Genomic DNA, 20065 nt, shown 5'->3' with positions numbered 1-20065 from the left:
GACGCAACCATGTGTCTCCCAAACCTCTTTTCCAGGAAGCAAACCCAAGACCACCCGCACGAGGAAACAACACCACAGCCATCACCAGCTCAGCAGCCCACGGGTCGCAGAACAGCCGAAGCCACCGCTCGGCTAGATAAGAGCAGATTCTCAAGCACCAGAAGGCCAAGAAGAGGCTCGTCCGAGAAGAACCAAGCCGGCGCGGATTACACTCCAGGCGGGCATGCGGCTTCTTCACCGTCCACTGGAGGGCCCGAAGGGCAACATGGAGGCATCTATGGAGGTGTTCAGGGGGGTTTGTATTCGGGAGTGAGTGGAGGAGGAGGAGGAGCGAATGGAGGTGTGTCGGGTGGCGTGTACGGTGGCGTGTACGGGACTTCAGGGGGAGGAGGGCTGGGGACGACGCCGGGAGGAGGGTATGGGGCATTACCAGGAGGGACATAGTTCTTTGGGCATTGAGCCGTAGAAAGGTGGTAAGTTAGTAGCAGGAGTTTTCTGTAAGTTAGTAGCTTGTCACACTCGACGCGGCCCATTCACGCCGTTCGCTTCCACCATAAGCCCATCACTAGCAAGGCGGAAGACTGCAACATGAGATGGTAAGCGCAGGTCCTGTGTCCCCCATGTCCGTACGAATATATATACATGCCTTCAGTTCGGAGAAGAAGCTCTCCGATGGGATCGATCTTGCAGCGGCGGCGACCGACTCGGTTATAGGGGGGCGCCTTTGTGCTTTCGACGCTGGCAGGTTTCATCGCGGATACGTGAGAACCGACAGGGAGCTAGTTACAGCCAACCACCGGTTCGGCAATCGAATTTGTTTCGTCAAGCCCGGCTGTAAATCATGCCTCCTTGAAGCATTTAGGCTGCGCCCGAGACATATTTCGGAGCCCATGACTGCAGCGATTGGGAATTTGTTGACTGGGATGAAGTTGACAGAGGAGTTTGGTTGTGCCTCCTCAGCGGCCAGGCCGTTAGCTAGGCGCAAGGCACCAGGCACCTCGCAGCGAGCACCAGCACGCCCGTACCTGGCCGGCCGGGTCGGTCGACATGAGCCCATTCTCCCAAAACAAGATTGATAATTGTGCATCAGACCAGCCACATTGCAAAGCCACACATGGAGGTCGCCTCACCATCCATAACTGGCTCGGGGTCTAACATGACTACTACGGGCGTGAAAGCAAGAAACGGGCCAGGAGTGTAAGTTACTGTTCTGTACATCCCCAGCTCCAGCTGCAACAACGTTTTTGTGTACTTCCAATTCGGGAAAATACCATTGATATGACTCCCAGTCATCCAAATCCTGTCGCGGTGCGAGATGGATGTGCGCGCGGGGCTCATTTCTCGACGGTGACTCTTCAGCGCGCATATCAGCCCGTGTGACTCAACGCCTTCCAGGCGAGGCACCTGGTAATTTGGTAGTATGCCTCGCGGGCTCACCACCATCACCACCGCTACCACCACCACCACCATCGGCATCAGCACCAACAATGGCCACCATCAGCAGTAGCATAACAGTAGCATCTCCACCTCAGCCTAGCTGGCGACGAGGCGCAATCATCGGTACGGCATCGAGATGAGCTAGCTAATAACCTCCCGCTCGCATGGAGCCCGCCCCGTGTTTCGCATGGCGCGGGGGGAATCAAACAGCCACTTCGCCGGCTGACTTGCATTTCCGCCGCCCTTGCCTACATGTATTGTACCTTGTATTTGTGTAAGTGTGTGTAAGTCATCGTCGTCTTGCTGCTGGGGCTGCTGATACCCATAAAGGTGCCCGCCCCCCTTGGAACCTCTCTGTCCTCCATCTCAGAAGTCACCAGCTACTTGTCCCAAGCGCTCAGCGCCCCTTCGCCTCTCTCTCCCCCCTCTCAGTGTCTGTCTGTATCTCGGCGGATGCCCAGATATACCACCCTTCTTCCCATCCATCTCCCCAGTCCCAACCTGGCCGACATGCCCAGCCATCCCGCCACCGACGCGGACATCGACTCCCCCTCCTCGCCATCCTCCTCCACCATCCTGCTCCCCCTCGCCGCGCAGCAGCAGCAGCAGCACCAGCGCTACTTCGCGCGCATCTCCCACTCCCCCATCTACAAGCCCAAGACCTTCGGCTGGTCCACCCACAAGTTCGACCGCAAGTTCGTCTGGCTCGTCGGCTCGCCGTGCTCCTACCGCGGCTTCAACCGCGCCGTCCTCGACGTCCTCGTCGACGACAACGACTCCTCCTCCTCCTCGCCGCGCGACAACCGCCGCCCGCCACAGCACCAGCGCCGGTTCCTCGCCCAGCGCTACCGCCGGGCCGCGTACCGCCGCGACCCGTTCCGATACGTCCACCCGCCTACGCGCGCCTGGATGGACCGCGTCGAGGAGCTGCGCGAGGGCCGCGACATTGCCGCCGAGGGGAGCGCTCTGCTGCCGCTTAGGGATATGGATCGGCGGCGTGGACAGGAGCTCCAGCAATGTGACGGCCAGCGTCGTGTAGATGATGATGGGGACGATGAAGAGCGTAGCGGCTGTGATGGTGATGGGGACGACGACGACGGCCATGCCGACGAGGACGACGACGTGCGGGAGCTCTACCGCATGGGCCTCCTCTATGACGACGAGCACGAGCGCGGCTCGGGCTTCACCCTCGACGCCATCGCTCACGACACTGCCTCCACGCCGCTCTACACCCTGACGGTCCGCGACCGCGACCGCGACCACCACCGCCGCGGCAAGCGAACCCAGCAGGCGCAGGACTGGGACAACATCTCAGCCGACATCGCCAGCGACGAGGCCCTCGCTGCGTTCCTCGCCGAGGCAGACTACGTCGACGTCTGCGCGCGGGACCTCCTCGACGGCGGTGATTCGGATGGTGGGACTGTCGCCGCGGCCGGTCCGTCTCGCAAGGAAGGGGATGTGGTCGAGGCGATGCGCGCCCAGCAGCGGCTGTGGGAGGCGTTTCGGGGAGACCGGCCGTCTGACCTCGACGGCGTAGAATGGGAGGTGGTATGAATCATCGACCGTACCTCGCCCGAGGCTGGTCCGTCTCTGTAATATGCCAAGTCAACTAAGACGCATACTTGAGCGGGTGCCATTGTAAAGAGAATCAAACAGTCACATGCCAACGATCCCCGACTTGTGAAAAAGACAAGTATCCTTGTGTGTAAACCGCCGCCGTTGCCGACGGACTCTAACAATCGTGAGTGAGCCATGCCCAACGCCTCCGCGCCTAGCCGTTCGTGCGCCGTGGGCGCTCGCGCGCCCAAGACGGCCCATACATTAGCATACAAGTACATTCCTCCCGTTATTGCGCCATGTCCCCGGGTTCTTTTCATTTCAGCCCATGCTGTAGGGCACAATAGCCTTGTCAATGACGGGGCCGCGCCGCGCCATCTTGCTGCTTTCGGGTCCCCACCGCGACTTCCACTCAGCGTCGCTGCCCAGGGCCTCGTCAAACGCCTTGCGGCACTCCGGCGGCAGCAGGTCCTTGATGTCGTCCGAAACCGCGGACAGGCCGTTGAATGACGACAAAAAGTCGGCCGAGTCGTCCGCGTCCATGGCCACGGGCGCGGCGCCGGCGGGCGGGCTCTCAAAGTACGTGTCGGTGATCATGAAATTCCTCGCCACCTTTGCCGAGACGGGTGGGAACCGGCTGCTGCCTCTCGTGGCGTCCTCGTCCTCGGGCGCAACCTGCTCGATCCGCGCCAGTGTGGGCTGCATGATAGCTGGGTACTGCATGACGTTGGTGTGAATGTCGTAAACGCCAGCGTTGTTCAGCTTGCGAATGACGTTGATGCCAGAGTTGAATATGCTGCAGTCGAGCTTGTTAGCACTTGCTCGGGGATTCAGGGAGTTCCTACGGGACGGCGATGTGAGTGGCCTACCTCGCCTCTCGTGCATGTTCCAGCATCCAATTGGTGTCGTTGACATTGACCTTGCGCTTCTTGTACTCTGGCTTGCCGCTTGGCACCGGCACCGACGGCACGTTGGTGTGGTAGACGGCGCTGGCTCCGTGCCACGCCACGTACTGATTCTTGTTGTACGGCTCGCCGGGCACGAAGTGGTCGTCTGGGTCCGCGAGCTGCCCCTCGACAACGCCCTCCGCGCGAGCCTGGGCCACGTTGTAGTCGTCGTGGATCCGCTTGCCACCGACTATAATGCGCGCGCCAAATTCTCTGAACACGGACCGGGCCGTAACGACGCCTATCGAGCGACCCTTGTACGAGTGCGGGATGATGTCGCGCTCAATCATGTCGCGCTTCTCGTCGTCATCGACAATGATCTTGTAGAGCTTTCGGTGCTTGGTGAAGAAGAGATAGCTGTCCCTGAAGCCCACGCATCGGGCGGGCTCCGTCGACAACATGTAGAGCCTGTCCCCTCGGCCCATGACGGTAAAGGTGCGGCAACGGTACTCGCGTCCGCCCTCGAGGTTGCCCAGCTTGTCGACCTTGGTCTCGCCCTCCGGGTCGTCGGGCAGGACGCACTCGTCGTCGACAATCTCGGCGACGGTGCCCTCGGCGTCGATGACCTGCTCGGCCTTGGGCGGAGGCGCGCCTCCCTTGCGGCCTCCTCGTCCCCTCCAGCCGCCGCGTCCCCTGCGCCGGGGCGTGTCCTCGGTCACGGTGACCATGGGGTCCCAGTCCGGGGGCTTGTTCTTGGGCGGTCGGCCCAGCCGCTTTCTCCGGATGACGGGCTGGGGTGGCGGCGAGGGCTCCTTGGCGGACTCCTCCTCCTTTGCTTCTTCGTCATCGTCGGCCGAGTCGTCTCCCTTGCGCTCGGCCTCTTCGTCGTCGTTGTCGTCTTGCGCCGGCGGCTCCTCGTGCTCTGAAGCATTGTCCGCAGCGGCGTCGGCCATGGGTTCATCTTCGAGGTCGGCGAAGTTCTTGGGTGTGCTCTCTGCGGCGGCGCCAGACGAGCGCGTTAGCCTCAGCCGGATTCTGCCTTTCGGGGCCATGGTGCGGGCCGCCCTCGGGGTGCGCGGTCGAGGGCGAGCAGAAGGGGGACGCGGATGAAGGCGGGCAGGCTGCGCAGGGGTGCAAAATGGCCAGGTCCCGTCTGCAAGCAGCGTACGTCCGTTGCGTTGCGAGACGAGACGAGGGCCTGCGGAGGGAGTCGGGTGCGGGTTGCTGGTGCTGGTGCTGGTGCAGAGTGCAAGGGGACAAAAACTGGTCAAAGACAGATGAGAAGTTAGAACGTACCAAGAGCGGCGGCCGCCTTTCGGGCGGCAGCGCGGCCAGATCGTCGGCCGGCCATCGTGAATCGTGGTCCACCGCCCGCGGAAAAACTGGCCTCTCCGTGTCCAAAAAACCGCTCGTCGCGCAACGGGGGCTCGGCTCGGTAACACGAGGATGGCCGTCGTCAAAGTCTCTCGATGAGGCGTCCAGACGCAGAGTTGAAGCTTTGAGCTGCGCCGTCGCCCCGGACACACGGTCCTGACGCGCCCTGTCGCAAGCCCCCTGCACCCGTGATTGGCCCTGTCATGCCCTGTGCCGCATGCGACGGCGCACTGTATCTGCGCACTGTATCGTGGACTTTGCCATTTCAGAGTAACTAATGGGCTATGGCCTCCATTGAGTGACTGCCGACTTCGTATGTTGCCATCAACAATACTCAATTCCATTGCCCCCAGGCAGTCAGTCTCCTACCTGAGGTGCGCGTCTACACGCCAGTACTCCTAAACAGGTTATGCGCTCGTCATCCACAGGACCTCGCTTTTCTAGCATGCGCTATACAGACCGAGACGGCGCCTGTGACCCCCTTTCCTTCCACCATCATCACACAGGCATCTCCCTTCGCGACCATCACAGCGTATCCCACCCTCCATTGTTAATCTCCGCCTCCAGCTTGCGGCTGATGAGGCTCGGCACCCCGTGGTTCAGCACCGTGCTGCGTATCATCGAGTCGTACCGCTTCTGGTTCAGGAACAGCTGACGCCCGTGTCGCAGCTGCGGGTCCGTCTCGCCGTACTTGTCGATGTACGGTGCCGCCGCGAACGAGCCCGACTGCCGGAACAGGTACACGGTCGAGCACTTGCGCACGTTGAGGAACACGCCAATGTTCCGCTGGCATCTGGGGGCGCGCGTCTCGCGTTAGCACTCTCGCTCTGTCATGTCATCGTCAACGCCTCTGGGCGGCCGCCACTCACTTGCGCATGTGCTGCTGCGCTCCGCCAATCCTCGTCGTCTCGCCGCTAACGAGGTCCGGCTTCTGGCAGCACGTGCTCTGGCTGCAAAACAGCTCCCCGCAAAACAAGCATATCACCGGGTCCGTCAGGTCCTTGCCCGTCGTCGGGCACTTCCGCCTCGTCGCCTCCTCGATCAGCGTGTCGTATGTCTTCGGAAGCCCTATCAGCTCGAAGATGCCGGGGTGGCTGACCACCGTCGACGCATTCATGTCCCCGAGCTTGCGTGGGCACAGGGCCTGGTGCTTGATCCATCCAGACACCAGGTCTCGCGTTGTGTCTGGCCATCCAAAGGCCGACGCGTTGTGCGTGAGGGAAGCGCACATCTCGTCAAATGGCGGCACGCGGAGTGCTTCTGTGAGGCGATCCAGCTCGTCCGCTTCTGGAATGGGCGAGACGTGGCTGTTGAAGTCTACGCCATACTTGACGTACAGGAAGACCACAGTCTTCCGGAGGAAGGTAAGCGCATACTTCTTCACAAACGTGTACCAACCTTCCAGCGTGTCCACCCCTGGCTGCTGGAAGCCGACGTTCTCTCCGTGGTCCACCTCGTCGGCGCCCTTGGCCGCGTGGAAAGTCATTCCGTGCTCGGTGACGAAGAGGCCAAAGTCGGCAAAGTTGTTGATGGACGCGTCCCTGGTGTGCCGGTTCTTGAGACCTCCGAGCCACATGGCCACGGGGGCGTTTCGGCCCATGTGATACACCACCTTCACCAGCTCCGCGAGGTAGCACAGCCTGACCAGGTGTGCAATGTCCACCTTTTGATCGGGAACGAGGCCGTACGCGCATTCTACCAGGAAGATGAATGGGTCCATGCTAAGTAGCGCCGGGTACATGTCGATCGGCCGCGCCGAGTCTGGGGAGCCTGTCCCAAAGTACCGAGACATGAACAGCTGGCAGTGCTGCCTCTCGCAGTCTTTGCGGAACTCGTTTCCGACTAGGTTGTCCTCGTCATACGAACGGCTCCCCACCAGCATATACGACGATGCAGTCTCTGACAGGATCCGTAGGTGAGTCAAGACCTGCTCGGGAATCTTTTCGAGCAACGTCATGCCTGCCTGGGCCTCCACGCCACGCTGCTGGAGCTCCACGGACGAGATTGTGAAGCCAACCGTCTGTATCAGCGTGTCGCTCGAGTGGAGATCAGACCCGTAGTCGAGTTTTGCATCCATGATGTGCTTTGTCTGAAGACCGTTGACCCGCAGGGTGTCCCGAAGGCGTTGATACGCAACCATGAGGTCCTTGACCATTGCCTCCTTTGTCGTCGAGTCTCTCTCATTATCGGTGGTGCCGCCAGAACTGGCCATCGGCGCACTGGTGATGACCGAGGGCGCAGACGATGCTTGTGCCTGCGACCGTGACGTAAATGGGAATATTCTCGCCCAAGACCGGGGTTCTTCGGCGTCAGACTGGGTCGTCTCCAGCGATTCAACCAGACTACCGGGAACGCTTGGGGTCTTGAGTTCAGGCATGCCCGGGTCATCCATCTCCCGAGCCTTGCTTCCCCCTAGCCAATATGCAGAGCCCATTTGCTTCTCTAGAAACCCAGAAAAGGCACTCTCGGGCTGGAGATATCCGGGGTATGACTCCTCCAGGCCCTTCCAGACGATCGGCAAGAACGTGTTGCCCAACGCCTTGCAGAGGGGACACACAAACTCGTTCCGCCGCGTGTCTTCGGGATGATGCCGGGCAATTTGGTGGCTGTGACGCCTGACGGTGGCCTCGTAGTACATGTCGAAACAGTGGAAGTGCATCATATGCCCGCAACTGCTGGCTACGGGACCAGGTCGAGAGTAATTACCCTTGTAGCCCTTTCCGATGGTCTGTCGCTCGGCGAGGAAGACCTCTCCCTGCGGGTTCAGTTTCTCCACCATCTTCCGATTCTCATGCGCGATGCCGAATGGCCGGATGTCCTCGGCTGACCGGTCAAGACTGCACGGTGTCTGCGATGCCTCTCGCACGAGATCGGGATCCTGAAAGTTTGTCTGTCGGAGGATGCGGCTTTCGTTGATAAGAGCAAATGTCCCGTACAGACGCCGGTCGTCGGCTTCCTCTTGGCACAGGATGCATGTCCCGGTCGGGTATTTCCAGCTATGCTTGCGTTCTTCTGCCTGCTCCATGACGTCTTCGTCCTCCTCAAGGTCGGAGCCCCAGTCGATGCCGCCTTGGTTCTCCATGAAGCTCTTCTGCTGCTGCTGAAATTGCGCCATGACCTTGGCTTGGCGACTGAGCGCGGCCTTCTTCCGCCGCTCGCGTTCTTCTTCGGCCGAGTTGTTTGCCGGCGACGCAGTGTTGATGCGGTCCACGGCGACGCCCAGGCTGGTGAATGCTACCTCGAATGACTGAGGTCGTTTTTGCTTCAGCCGCTTCAACACAAGCGCAATCTTGGGGTGGACAGATTTGAACTCGTCCTTTGTAGACATGAGGTGCAGCAGCGACACGATCGTTCTCGAGTTGCTCGCTTCGGGCATAAAGTTGCTGCGCGCCAACTTCGTAAGGGCAAGATGGACAAATGAAGTCTGTCCATCTGTCGCCACAAAGCTGTCATCCGTCTTGTCCTCGAGGATCGCAATCAGGATAAGGTGCAAGACGACCTGAAGGAACGTCTCTAGCCTCGTGAACGGTACCGTTGGGGTGAATCTCTGCGCGACAAGCGGATATAAGAGGGAATAGAATATGACTTGCGCAAAGATGCCGGTGCCGGTGAACTGGCCCAGGTCCTGGAAGAGGCCGGATGGGATTGGGCGGTGTTTCGGTTCGTACACGATGTCCTCCACAGCCTTGCCGGTCTTCTTGGCCATCTTCTTTCTGTAGGCCGTTTCGGATTCCTCGCGCTGATTCTTGTTGTAGTGCGCAATGTACGGGTCAATGTCGTCGATGAACTCATGACGGAGCTCAAACGTGCCGACATCGGAAACCCCTTCGGGTGGCTTAAACGTGGCCATCTCATCCAAAACCCTGTGGAAGTCTTCCTGTTCTTGGTACTTCTCGGGAAGCTTGTTGCAAATCTCGTTGAACGAGAGCGGCTTGAAGCACAAGACATGAATTATGTCCCGCCTCATGGCGAGAATCCTTGCGTTGGGCTCGTCTTCCGGGGCAATAAGGGATGTCCGGTCGCTCAGGAGAACGATGAGCAGGTGGATCATGTCCTCGACAATATCGAGGTGCTGGCTGTCGTCTTGCGCCTCCGACTTGAGCTCAAACAAGCCCTTGACCCATCCATCCATGCCAAACCGATCGATGATAGATGCAAGCATCCTGCTAGGGTTGCAAACCACCATGGCGGTCTGGAGGAGGAATATGTCTCGATGATGCGAGACATCTCTCTGACCGACACCGCGATAGGTGCTTGCTTGGTGCCGTAGGCTGATACCATTTCTAACCCACATGTTGGCCTTGATCTGTGCCAGCCATGCACACACACGGAGCGGGAAGTCAAATGCGGCCATGAGATAGTCCTCCGGGTCCTGATCCTTCTTTGGGATCTGTGGTCGGCCCATCAGTTTCGGCTTCGATCGCAGCTCTTGCAAGGTGAAGCTCATCAGGGACTTTAGGTTGGACGCGGGAAGCGATCGCGCACACTCAATGAGCCACGAGAGCGTGTAGTGCAGGGCGTGGTGGAAACTGATGGAGTCCTTTTCCACGACAAACTTGACGACTTCGTACGAAGCCCCTTCCGTGTCGAACTCGAAGTCGGTCAAAGTCTTGAATTTGACTTCGTCCTTGATCTCTCCTTGCTTGAACCGGGCACGCTCCGCCCCGATGGAATTGAGTATCACTGTCTTCGCAGTGAAGCGGATGGCGCGCTGAAGGTAGTGGATATCGTCGGCTGGGCAGTCTCGGAAGGCCTCGGCAAGATTTCGGGCTTGCAGGTTGATCTGGCGCGTAACCAGAGAGGCCGTGATCCACGAGTCAGCCTCGTACTCCACGTGTTCCACCACGGCGCGCACATTAGGCCCAATACACTGGTGCAACTTGACGAGGTCCAAAAACTGCATAAGATACCGCGGCTCGGACCTGACTCTTTCCTGGACATGCTGCGAGCCAAAGAGATATTTCAGGTCCTGATAGAAGTGATACATGCGGCGGTTCGTCACAGAGCCGCTTTCGAAGGCTAGGACGGCATCAGGTGACACGTCCCAAGGATGACCAACTTGTCGAGTAGTCAAAAACGTGTAGAGAATTGCCAAAAGGCTGCTCAAAAAATTCCCCCTCTCGACGACCTCGGCGGTAATGGATGGCGTTGTCAGCATTTGGAGAGAAAGGTTGATGATGGAGTGGTCTGGCTCTCTGTCGCCGACGAGGTAAAGCTGCGCCAGGATGGTGTACAGGCTCGCAAAGCGGAGCGCCAGAACCCGTTTGAACTCCGGGATCGATACCACGGTTGAGATGTATAGGGCTCGGAGGTCATTCCTGACCTTCTTCCACATCCGCAGATCAAACAGCAGCAACCAGTCCAGCCGGACTCGTTGGAAGACATCTTCGGCCGGAGGCACCTTCTCGCGCTGTGTGTAGACAGCGGGAGTCTCGATCCAATATCTGCCGGGCCTGGGTGTGACCTTTTCCGTCTTGCCCGGGGTCTTGGGGATGTCCACGTTGGCTTTGGCGTATATCGCAGGTGCAATAAGCGGCTCTGCCGTGTCTGAATCCGACGGTGTACCGTCCCGTTCCCGGGTTGGCGCCTGCGCCTGCGCCTGAGCTGGAGGGGGAGGAGGCGGGGGCGGGTAGCCTGCCATGGTGGCCTCGTCTTCTTCCAGTGCTTGATCGGGCTGGCTCCAGTTCATGCCCAAGTCCGCCACATCACCTCTGGCGTCGACCATCATGACGTCCTCATCTTCGTCTTCATCCTCGCCGGCGACGGAGCTGGTAGCGGATTGGTTGTCATCTTCGCCATCGTCCATGTCGGCGTCGTCGTCCTCCTCGTCATCGTCGTCGTCGTCGTCGTCATCGTCGATGTCCAAGGCCGCCCCGCCGACTATCTGCACCTCGCCCCGATTTCCAGCAGCCCGCTGCAGGGCGATGATGAAGCGTGCGTTCACACCATGAAACGGGGTTCGGGCCTCCATGTCCTGATCGTCTTCGTCTTCGTCGTCGATGAGGCCCATGGTGTGGGTTGCCAGGCTCCCTTGCCGCCAGGGGAGCATCACCTGCTCGCACACGGTCTGCCTAAGTATGTCGTTGTCATGGCCCACGCTGCAGCCGGAGATGTCGCTTAGCCATTCGACGAGAGTACCGCACATTTGCTCGCGAAAGGTGTCTCTGGCCGACCGGATCGTCACGGTAACGCGGATCGCTTCCATAATCTTGGCCATCTGCAAAAGCCGCGCGATATCGTCCGAGTATGTCAAGATGCTTCGCCCGATAGCGTCTGTCTCCCAGGCGTTTTGGGATGCCGACCGACTCGACTTGCGGCACGCCCTGGCCACCTGGTCCTGGACCTCTTGGACAGTATGCTTCTCATCGTTCCACAAGATCAAGGTAAAGTCGCTGCACGGCTCGGCCTCGACGCCGTAGTATTTCGAGGACAGGCGAGATTTGACCTCGTCTTCGACGATCTTGTCGTGCGTCTTGGCTTGTCGGAGCTGCTCGGGCGAACATGATATGACGTCGCAGATGTAGTCGAATACCCGGCCGATGGTCATTTGAAGGTTGGAGACGACCTCCTCTGGTAGACCGGCGGCCTCCTTTCCCTTGCCCTTGGCGGAGCCCTTGTGCATGTCGGAATGGATCGTGCAGAAGAGCGGAGTCTTCCACGCCTCGTCGTCGCCGCAGTCACAGCAGCCGCTGTTGCCCACCGAGATCTGGATACGAACCATGTGGCCGGTGTGATCGGTCGATTCGTAGCATCTGCTGCACAGGCAGCACGTCTCGTCGGTGCCGCAGGTCCGACACATGTAGGACGCCTCGCCGGGCTTGAAGATGTGGCCGCATCGCTTCCCGCGTGCCGCCTCGGTGTATTCGGCGCCCTCCACGGCCCCCTGGGCGTCGCTGAGCTTCAGGCTCTCCGGCGGCTTACCTGAGGGGAAGAGGAGGCGCATGTATTCGGGGTTGCCACCGCTCAGCGACCAGAACAAGCTCGTCAGGAGCTCCCTCGAGGCCTCCTCATTGTAGCGGTAGCCGAACCTGGCCGGCAGGTCTGCCAGGAGCTGGCAGAGCTGCTGCTCTTGTGTCGATAACGGGCTCTCCATTCTCACGTCCTCATGATGGTGTCGGCGACATGGGAAGAGGGGTCGATGAACGGTGAGGGCGCGATGCGGAAGACGTGCAGGCGGAAGGGTGGGGATGACGAGCTCCCGCAAAGGGTAGCACGGCGAGTGGGTGGCGGATGGAGAAGATTAGGCGGCGACCAGGCTGCCGAGGTGGCGGGTTGGTGGATAGGGTTTTTGGAGCGACAGAAAGCCCGCTTGGCACACTATACAAGGTTGCGGGTTTGTGTCGAGCGCGGCCACGGCGAGCTCCTGTTGCAGATGTTGTTGAAAAGTAGGCGCCCGCGGTTGCAATCGCAGCCAAAGTTGGGGTGAGGCGTGCGGTGAGTGCCCCGCCGTAGCACCGACGTCAGCTCCGACCCAGCCCGCCAGCCCAACCGCTGTGACGCCCGCCGCCACTCTGCCCGCGTCAGGGATCGCTCGGGCCGGCACCCAGCGCCCGTTCACTGCGCGACCACGGCCACCACCACGCAAGCGCTTGCAGGCTCACAGTGCGCCGCGCCTCCCGTCCGTTTATTACAGGCCGTCACCCTGCACACGGAACTGCTAAGGTATGAACAGCTATCGCCAACCACGAAACGCCCAACTCGGCAGCACTCCAGCTCAGCCCGAGCAGCAGCAGTTGCAGAGCGCTCACCCGCCGTTGCTGCTCTGTCAGCACCTCTATGGCAATTTGCTCGCATCCCGGTCCGTAGGTACTTTGTCGTAGGTGTCCACGCACAGTCACTTCAAGGTAAGCTCGTCGCAACTCGATGCAACAGTCGTAATCATCTATGACGTCCACCTCTATTCGCCAAAGGTTTTGTACACGTTTACAGACAGGGCGGTTCATCCGTCCGCCGTTCCATCTCTGCTCGACGGTCGCCCTACTCCTCGTCCTCGTCGCCGCCCTCAACGTACTTGCTTCGGATGTCCTTCCATTGGCGCTGCACAATGCCGTTAGCACTCGTCGTCGGTCCGCTGCGTCAGATGGCGTGCGCCCAGTATACGTACGCCTCGGTTGTTGCTGTCCCAGATCTTGTTCATGGTCGAGTTGAAGCCGCTGCGACATCATTAGCCCTCATCCTCCTGAGCCTGTGACGGCGGAACCGGGGGTCGTACATCTCGAAGGCGAATCCGGCACCGAAGACTGCCGCCAGCATGGCGTAGTTCTTCCGGAAGAGGGTGCTACACAGGAGCGGGTTAGCAATGGTCGCTCGTCGTCGTCGGATCGTCAATTGCGGTCGTCACTTGCCTGTAGAGCTGGCTGCCGAGGGACTGCGAGATGCGCGATTAGCCAGAGTCGCGCGGGCGGGGAGCGCACGGGAAGCGCGGGTTCTTACCATGATGGCGGTTCTGCGCGATTGGGCACGTCCGAGGTGATTGAGGGTGTTCTGGGCCGCGGCGCTGGCTGGGAGAGGATGCAGATTGAGGTTCGGAAAGAGGCTCGAAAAGGTGCAGCCGGGCAAATTCGCGGATGACTGAGGCCAGAGCCTTTCGCCTGTCCCTGATTGGCTGGGCTCAAGGCCCACCGCCGAGGCGCTCCGGCCGGTCACCAGCTCAAGCTGCTGTCGCCTGTCCCTATGTGCTTGTTCACTTCTTCAAGGTACACTGAATTTGGCGAAAATAAAGCCGCCGCAGCTATATGCGACGGGGCCGCGGTGATTGCCTTGCCAGATGTACTGAAATGAACTTGCAGCCACAATCCAGAACTACGGATTCCAGGTCGGACGAGGCGTGGCAGCACGTGCAAGGTTCAGCCCAGGATCAAGGAAGTGGTGAGGGATGCGACCGTTCCGACGCTGCGAGAACACTGTAGTATGCTGCAAGGCACTAGATACACCTAGGACAGTTTAATGGTCTGCACCGTAGCCGCTGTTCCCAAGACGAGGGAAGTATCCTCATGCATTTGCAAGTGGGAGAAGCTTGGGAGCATCTGGACTCTGTACTTCGTACTTCTCTGGTGGGGCAGCGAGGACTAAACCCGTCCAAGTCGTCGCGACTTCCCTCCTGCGGCGCAAAGTGCCCCTCGTCAGGCACCGGGTCAACCTTTAATTCCTGCCCACCACATCGAACATCCCCATCACCCCTGATATCGCGGCGCCTCCATCAATCACATCCTCAAGGGCGCCCGCTTCGGCTGCTCTTGTGGCCTCCTGCGGTGCGCGTCGCACTCACTTCCCCACAACCGCCCATCATACGGAGCATCCGCGATGCCTTCCGAGTCCACCACCAACGCCGGCATCGTCACGGACGAGACGAGCGGCGAGCGCCACATTCCCGAGTCCGTACGCGCCGACGGCAGCACCCGAAAAGCGATCAAGATCCGTCCCGGGTACCGCCCGCCCGAGGACGTCGAGGTCTACAAGAACCGCACCGCCGAAGCGTTCCGAGAGCGTGGCAAGCGGATAGGCATCCCCGGCGCGGCGGGTCTCAAGGACGAGGAGCAGCCGGATCAAAGCTCCGCGGCGAACAAGAACGCGAAGCGACGCGAGGCGCGCAAGAAGGCAAAGGCTGCGGCGGAGGGTGAGGGCGAAGGCGCCGGTACCAGCGCTACCAGCAAAGGCAACTCCGCGGCAGAGGCCCAACCCACAGAGATGGAGGAGGTTGATCCCGAGGTCGAGCGTGAGAAGAAGGCCCGGAACCTGAAGAAGAAGCTGAAGCAGGCCAAGGAGCTTCAGAGCAAGAAAGAGGGCGGAGAGACTCTCCTTCCGGAGCAGATCGCCAAGGTTATCAAGATCAAGGAGTTGATCCGGGAGCTGGATGCTCTGGGCTTCGATGCCGACGGTGAACTGAAACCCGACTCGGCCAAGGATGGCAACGACAAGAAGGATTGAGCCGAAGATTGGTGTTGGCCAGCTTCGACTAAATGCTTGATGTGACGCCTATGGATTGCTCAGACACTTCCTCGTTCTGGCAGCGCCGGGCATGTTGGAATTTGCCAGGGCTCAGATACCCCGGATGGAACGAGCAGCGCAGTGTGCAATCCACCGGCAGCCCGATAAACTAGCGGCATGGATGTCGCTTTCTCATGAATTCGACCAGTGGTGGGTGGGGTTCGTCATGGGAGTCTTGGGCGGATATGAAATCCTTTTAGACAAGGGGAAAACGGGTAGGGATTCATCTAGGGATCACGGGGAAGGTCAGGCGTTCGGGCACCATACATGAGCCGTATCAAACCTGTGGCATCCGTTCCTTCAGGGGTGCTGCCATACAGCTACATTGACCAGACGTGCGTGTCCATATGATAGCAAATACCCTCATAATGGAGAATTGAAGCGATTAAGTGAGCTCCCATGAGCACACGATCAGCCTCACTCTCTCGCACCAAGTTGAACGACTTGTTGAAGATGTGATGTATAGGGTAGCCAATATTTGCTTGACGATGCGGCCCACCTTCCCCGACCTTCTGCCGGCCCCGGTGGCGCTCCACCAGCACAGGCTCCAGCGCGTGAGGTAAGCTTTCCAAAGCACCCTTGGTCACCAACCACCAGCATCATCACCGAACACCAACCGACACCTTGATCAGCATTTCCTCGTCTTTTGCCGGCGTGCCGACCTGCACGACCCTCTTCCCAGAATCCCCTCTCCGATCGACCCACCCGACTCACAAACGCCGCCGATCATGTCACCCGAGGAAGAGCGCCAGGCTGCCCTGGACTCGTACCGCGCGAAGCTCATCGAATCCCGCGAATGGGAAGCAAAGCTCAAGAACCTGCGGCTAGAGATCAAGGACCTGCAGAAGGAGTTTGACCGGACAGAGGACAACATCAAGGCGCTGCAGAGCGTGGGCCAGATCATCGGCGAGGTGCTGAAGCAGCTGGACGAGGAGAGATGTATGGCCCTCCTCCTTCGACGCCGTGGCCCTGATTGCGATCCCACTACTTCTCGAGGCTGACCAAGAAACGCAGTTATTGTCAAGGCATCTTCCGGACCTCGATATGTTGTCGGCTGCAGATCGAAGGTGGACAGGGCGAAGTTGAAGCAGGGTACTCGTGTGGCGCTGGACATGACGACGCTCACAATCATGCGCATGCTGCCGCGTGAGGTCGATCCTCTGGTCTACAACATGTCACTCGAGGATCCCGGCCAGGTCAGCTTTGCCGGCATCGGTGGCTTGAACGACCAGATTCGCGAGTTGAGAGAAGTCATCGAACTTCCCCTCAAGAACCCGGAACTCTTCATGCGAGTCGGCATCAAGCCCCCCAAAGGTGTTTTGCTCTACGGTCCGCCGGGAACGGGAAAGACTCTTCTCGCCAGAGCGGTGGCAAGCAGCCTGGAAACCAACTTTCTCAAAGGTAGACGTCAAAATGCTATATTGAGGGTGTGCAAGGTGCTGACATCGACACAGTCGTCTCGTCGGCCATTGTCGACAAATATATTGGCGAATCTGCCCGGCTGATACGCGAGATGTTTGGTTATGCCAAGGAGCACGAGCCCTGCATCATCTTCATGGACGAGATTGATGCCATCGGCGGTCGGCGATTCTCAGAAGGTACCAGTGCGGATCGCGAGATCCAACGCACCCTGATGGAGCTGCTCAATCAGCTCGACGGCTTCGACTACCTCGGCAAGACCAAGATCATCATGGCCACAAACCGGCCCGACACCCTGGATCCGGCGCTGCTACGTGCTGGGCGACTGGACCGCAAGATCGAGATCCCGCTACCCAACGAGGTGGGCCGGCTGGAGATTCTCAAGATCCACGCCCAGAGCGTCATTCTTGACGGCGAGGTGGACTTTGAAAGCGTGGTGAAGATGAGTGACGGACTGAACGGAGCCGACCTGCGAAACGTGGTCACAGAAGCGTAAGACTCGTCAAGTCCCCATGCACGAGCTTCAGACCAGGAACTGACTTTGACCTGCAGCGGCCTGTTTGCCATCAAGGATTATCGGGACTCCATCAACCAGGACGACTTCAACAAGGCGGTGCGCAAGGTGGCCGAGGCGAAGAAGCTGGAGGGCAAGCTCGAGTACCAGAAGCTGTGAGCGTGAAGGATGGCATAGTAGTACGGGGGCCTGAAGCAGCAGTGGCGGGGTGGACGGGTCACAGAAGCGATGTGTAAGACTGTATAATACGCAAAGCAGCCATGGGCCAGGCTCGGGCGGTTCGTGCTCAGGGTAGGGATAAGGCGGCGCCCAGGCGCCTGGGCAATAGATGGGCTTTGGCTGCACAACTGGCGAGACGCCGATGGTGAACCACCAAGCAGGGCGTGGGCACGTGCAGACCAACCAACTCGCCTCGTGCCTCTCGCGTCTGAAACAAGCACAGGACCAACAGGATATGCTGCAGAAGGAGCAGTGACCCTGTGGCTGTGCGTGGCCTGAAGCAAGATGCCTCGGAGCGTGGTCCTGGCGAAGAAGTCGTTGAGCAAGCTCTCGGCCATGCAGCCACAGGGCTGACCCAATTTACCAGTACGAAGTAGAGTGCAGCACGGCTGTGATGTGTGTGGCCAGAGACGGCAACATCTGCAGCCGGATCGTCGAGGACAACAAGCTCGCTCGGCAGGCTGACGGTGGAGGGATCCGACGAGGCTGATGTCAGATATGGAGCCTGGGGAAAATACGTCCGTCATCAGAGGCACGGGACGACCACGGACGGCGGCGCCCCTTTTTTTTCTCTCTCTCTCCCATCCTTCCGCGCCACGCCCTTGCTGTGGCATCTCCAAGGATGCAATAAGCTTGACGCCTGACGGTTGAGTGGAGCTAGCTGACGATCCGGAAAAGGAAGCAGGGTGGTCATCTCGGTTTGCGGCGCGTTTGTGGTGTTTTCTGGAGCCGTGGATGATCTCGGCAGGACGAGGAGGCGGCGAGGCTGCGTACAGGGCGCGGTGAGCTTTGGAGCCCTTACCAATGAGGAGCGCTGATGGCGGTGAGGGCGGGCCAGGGGGGGGTCCGGGCGGGTGCTATTCTTGGAAGCGCGGCCAGGCGAGGCGAGGCGAGTGAGGCTGTGAAAGGGGAGCCTTCTCTCTGCTAGCCTCGGGAGCTGTGGCGCGCCGGTGGGCAGAGGTCGATTGCTGGGCTGGCAGTGGAGGCACTCTGGGAAGGAGGAGCAAGGCCAAAAAAAAAAGAGGGCTTCTGGCCAGGGGACACTTGTTGGGGGAAGCGCAGGGAGCGGGCCCCTGAATACGAAGAATGACGTCGGTTGTTGATGGGCGTGTCGTCGTGTTTGCCGTGTGCAACGGCTCGGAGCTATCTCTTGGGTGCGCGTTGCCATGAGTCGCGGAACGCTTTGATGGTGTCTCTTGATTTCGCATCTCGGCTCAGGAGTGCATGCCCGCAGCACCGTCCATACGAATACGGGTTCCGCGCATGCATGTTAAACTTGCGGAGTACAGTTTACCTACGTACTTACCGACGAGGTGAAAGGATCAGACGGAGTAGGGTCTCGGGGTTCCTTTGTGCTGCCGGGCCGGCTTGCGGGTGAGACACGGGCCAGTGTCAGTCAGTGGGAAGATAGGTACGTCAGAGTGAGCTGGGTTTTGAGTGAGGCCGGGCCAGGGGCAGCGATGACAGATGCGGTGGTGTTGTGGCAGATGGTGCTGTTGCTGCCGTTGCCGGGCAGCTGGGGGCAGCGGTTGATGCGGGACCCGCGACGATAGCGAAGAGAACGACCTCGCCGACGATGGCGATGACATGGGGCAACGGGGACCCCTCCAGCTACACAGCGCCGGGGATTTACTTGGCTTGCAGTTGCTTGGACACCTACCTAGAGTTGAGCGCAGGCCAGGCACCACTGCACCCCGTTGCCGTGACGCCCCCCCGCCAGGCCCCAGGGGCTCCCCGTCATGCTCCTGCTGCACCCGGCTAGTGCGCCAGTTGAGCCGCCAAGCAGGTACGTCGGACCCCACCAAGGGGAGCCCGGAGGGCCACCACGCCCACTGACACGGGAACCGGCGGCGCGGCATTCGAAATGCCATGGCGGCCTCGACTGCGCTCTGTTCCGGAGCCCCCATTCTCCCTCCAGGCGAGACGAGGCAGCGTCCCGTTGACTTCCGTGGGATCGTTTGCCCTTCAGAGCAAAGATGGATGGCCGGCCAGCGACCATACCCACCCCTGCTTGACATGCTGCATTCGCGGGCCGTTTTCGCTGTCTTGCAGCATAACCCACGCGAAAACATAAAATATAAGGACAAGAATTTCACCTTGAGTGTCCGAGATCTGCAATGTGGCCCCCCGGGGTGGGCATGGGGGGCACGGGGAGGGGCTCTCGTCGTTGCAGGTAAATCGTGGACTTCGTTTGTTGTACAAATCACGGCCCGCCAACGAGACAAGCGTCCGGCGGGACCCCTGGCGAGGCGAAACAGGCCGCGCCATGTGCATTACCTGCTGGTGACGCCACGGGCCGCCGCCCACCACCGAGCCCGGCCTGGAATCTGGCATCTGCCTGCGGCGGCCGTCTGCGTGTTGAACGGCCCCGTCACTCGTGTGTCGTTTGCCTGCCGCACCGTTGACCAGTGGCCGGGGTGATGATGACGATGGCGATGCTGCTGTTGCTATTGCTGTAGCCAGCGGGGGGTGGCACCAAGCGAGACACACGTCCCCCGCCAGCGGCGGTGGCCTCAGTTACACGTTCGTATCGATATCTCGGCGGCGCCCTCTGGGCCGGCTCGTGTTTTTTTTTCCTCACCACGTTCCGTCCGCGTTGGTGCTGGTCCCTGGCGTTGGCGTCGGCATCGGCATGCAGATTGCTAACATGTACTTACACGGCCTGACGCAG

At 60.0% G+C, this 20065-nt stretch overlaps 6 protein-coding genes across 6 annotated transcripts; 3 read left to right on the top strand and 3 right to left on the bottom strand.

The window, feature by feature from the left end:
• Positions 1–1947: 1947 nt before the first annotated feature.
• PLICBS_007109 (uncharacterized protein) lies at positions 1948–2991 on the top strand (the record flags this gene model as incomplete). The annotated part of the gene is made up of 1 exon (XM_018320505.2): positions 1948–2991. The coding sequence occupies one exon, from the start codon at positions 1948–1950 to the stop codon at positions 2989–2991; it is 1044 nt and encodes a 347-aa protein (XP_018180402.2).
• Positions 2992–3315: 324 nt separating this feature from the next.
• Positions 3316–4933, bottom strand: PLICBS_007108 (uncharacterized protein; the record flags this gene model as incomplete). Its single annotated transcript, XM_018320504.2, has 2 exons — positions 3316–3790; positions 3864–4933. 2 exons carry the CDS (start codon positions 4931–4933, stop codon positions 3316–3318), a joined length of 1545 nt encoding a protein of 514 aa, XP_018180401.2.
• An 847-nt stretch (positions 4934–5780) lies between these two features.
• Positions 5781–12348, bottom strand: PLICBS_007107 (uncharacterized protein; the record flags this gene model as incomplete). Its single annotated transcript, XM_018320503.2, has 2 exons — positions 5781–6048; positions 6125–12348. 2 exons carry the CDS (start codon positions 12346–12348, stop codon positions 5781–5783), a joined length of 6492 nt encoding a protein of 2163 aa, XP_018180400.2.
• Positions 12349–13232: 884 nt separating this feature from the next.
• PLICBS_007106 (uncharacterized protein) lies at positions 13233–13691 on the bottom strand (the record flags this gene model as incomplete). Its single annotated transcript, XM_018320502.1, has 4 exons — positions 13233–13292; positions 13360–13408; positions 13468–13533; positions 13597–13691. 4 exons carry the CDS (start codon positions 13689–13691, stop codon positions 13233–13235), a joined length of 270 nt encoding a protein of 89 aa, XP_018180399.1.
• Positions 13692–14558: 867 nt separating this feature from the next.
• Positions 14559–15182, top strand: PLICBS_007105 (uncharacterized protein; the record flags this gene model as incomplete). The annotated part of the gene is made up of 1 exon (XM_018320501.2): positions 14559–15182. One exon carries the CDS (start codon positions 14559–14561, stop codon positions 15180–15182), a length of 624 nt encoding a protein of 207 aa, XP_018180398.2.
• A 788-nt stretch (positions 15183–15970) lies between these two features.
• Positions 15971–17334, top strand: PLICBS_007104 (26S proteasome subunit rpt4; the record flags this gene model as incomplete). The annotated part of the gene is made up of 4 exons (XM_018320500.2): positions 15971–16181; positions 16257–16643; positions 16697–17153; positions 17214–17334. 4 exons carry the CDS (start codon positions 15971–15973, stop codon positions 17332–17334), a joined length of 1176 nt encoding a protein of 391 aa, XP_018180397.1.
• Positions 17335–20065: the final 2731 nt, after the last annotated feature.

The sequence above is a fragment of the Purpureocillium lilacinum genome (genome assembly GCF_023168085.1).
Source record: "Purpureocillium lilacinum CBS 284.36 DNA, scaffold_5, whole genome shotgun sequence".
Classification (NCBI taxonomy): domain Eukaryota; kingdom Fungi; phylum Ascomycota; class Sordariomycetes; order Hypocreales; family Ophiocordycipitaceae; genus Purpureocillium; species Purpureocillium lilacinum.
The sequence above is the reverse complement of the archived record's forward strand: the minus strand, read 5'-3'. Positions and strand labels throughout refer to the sequence as shown.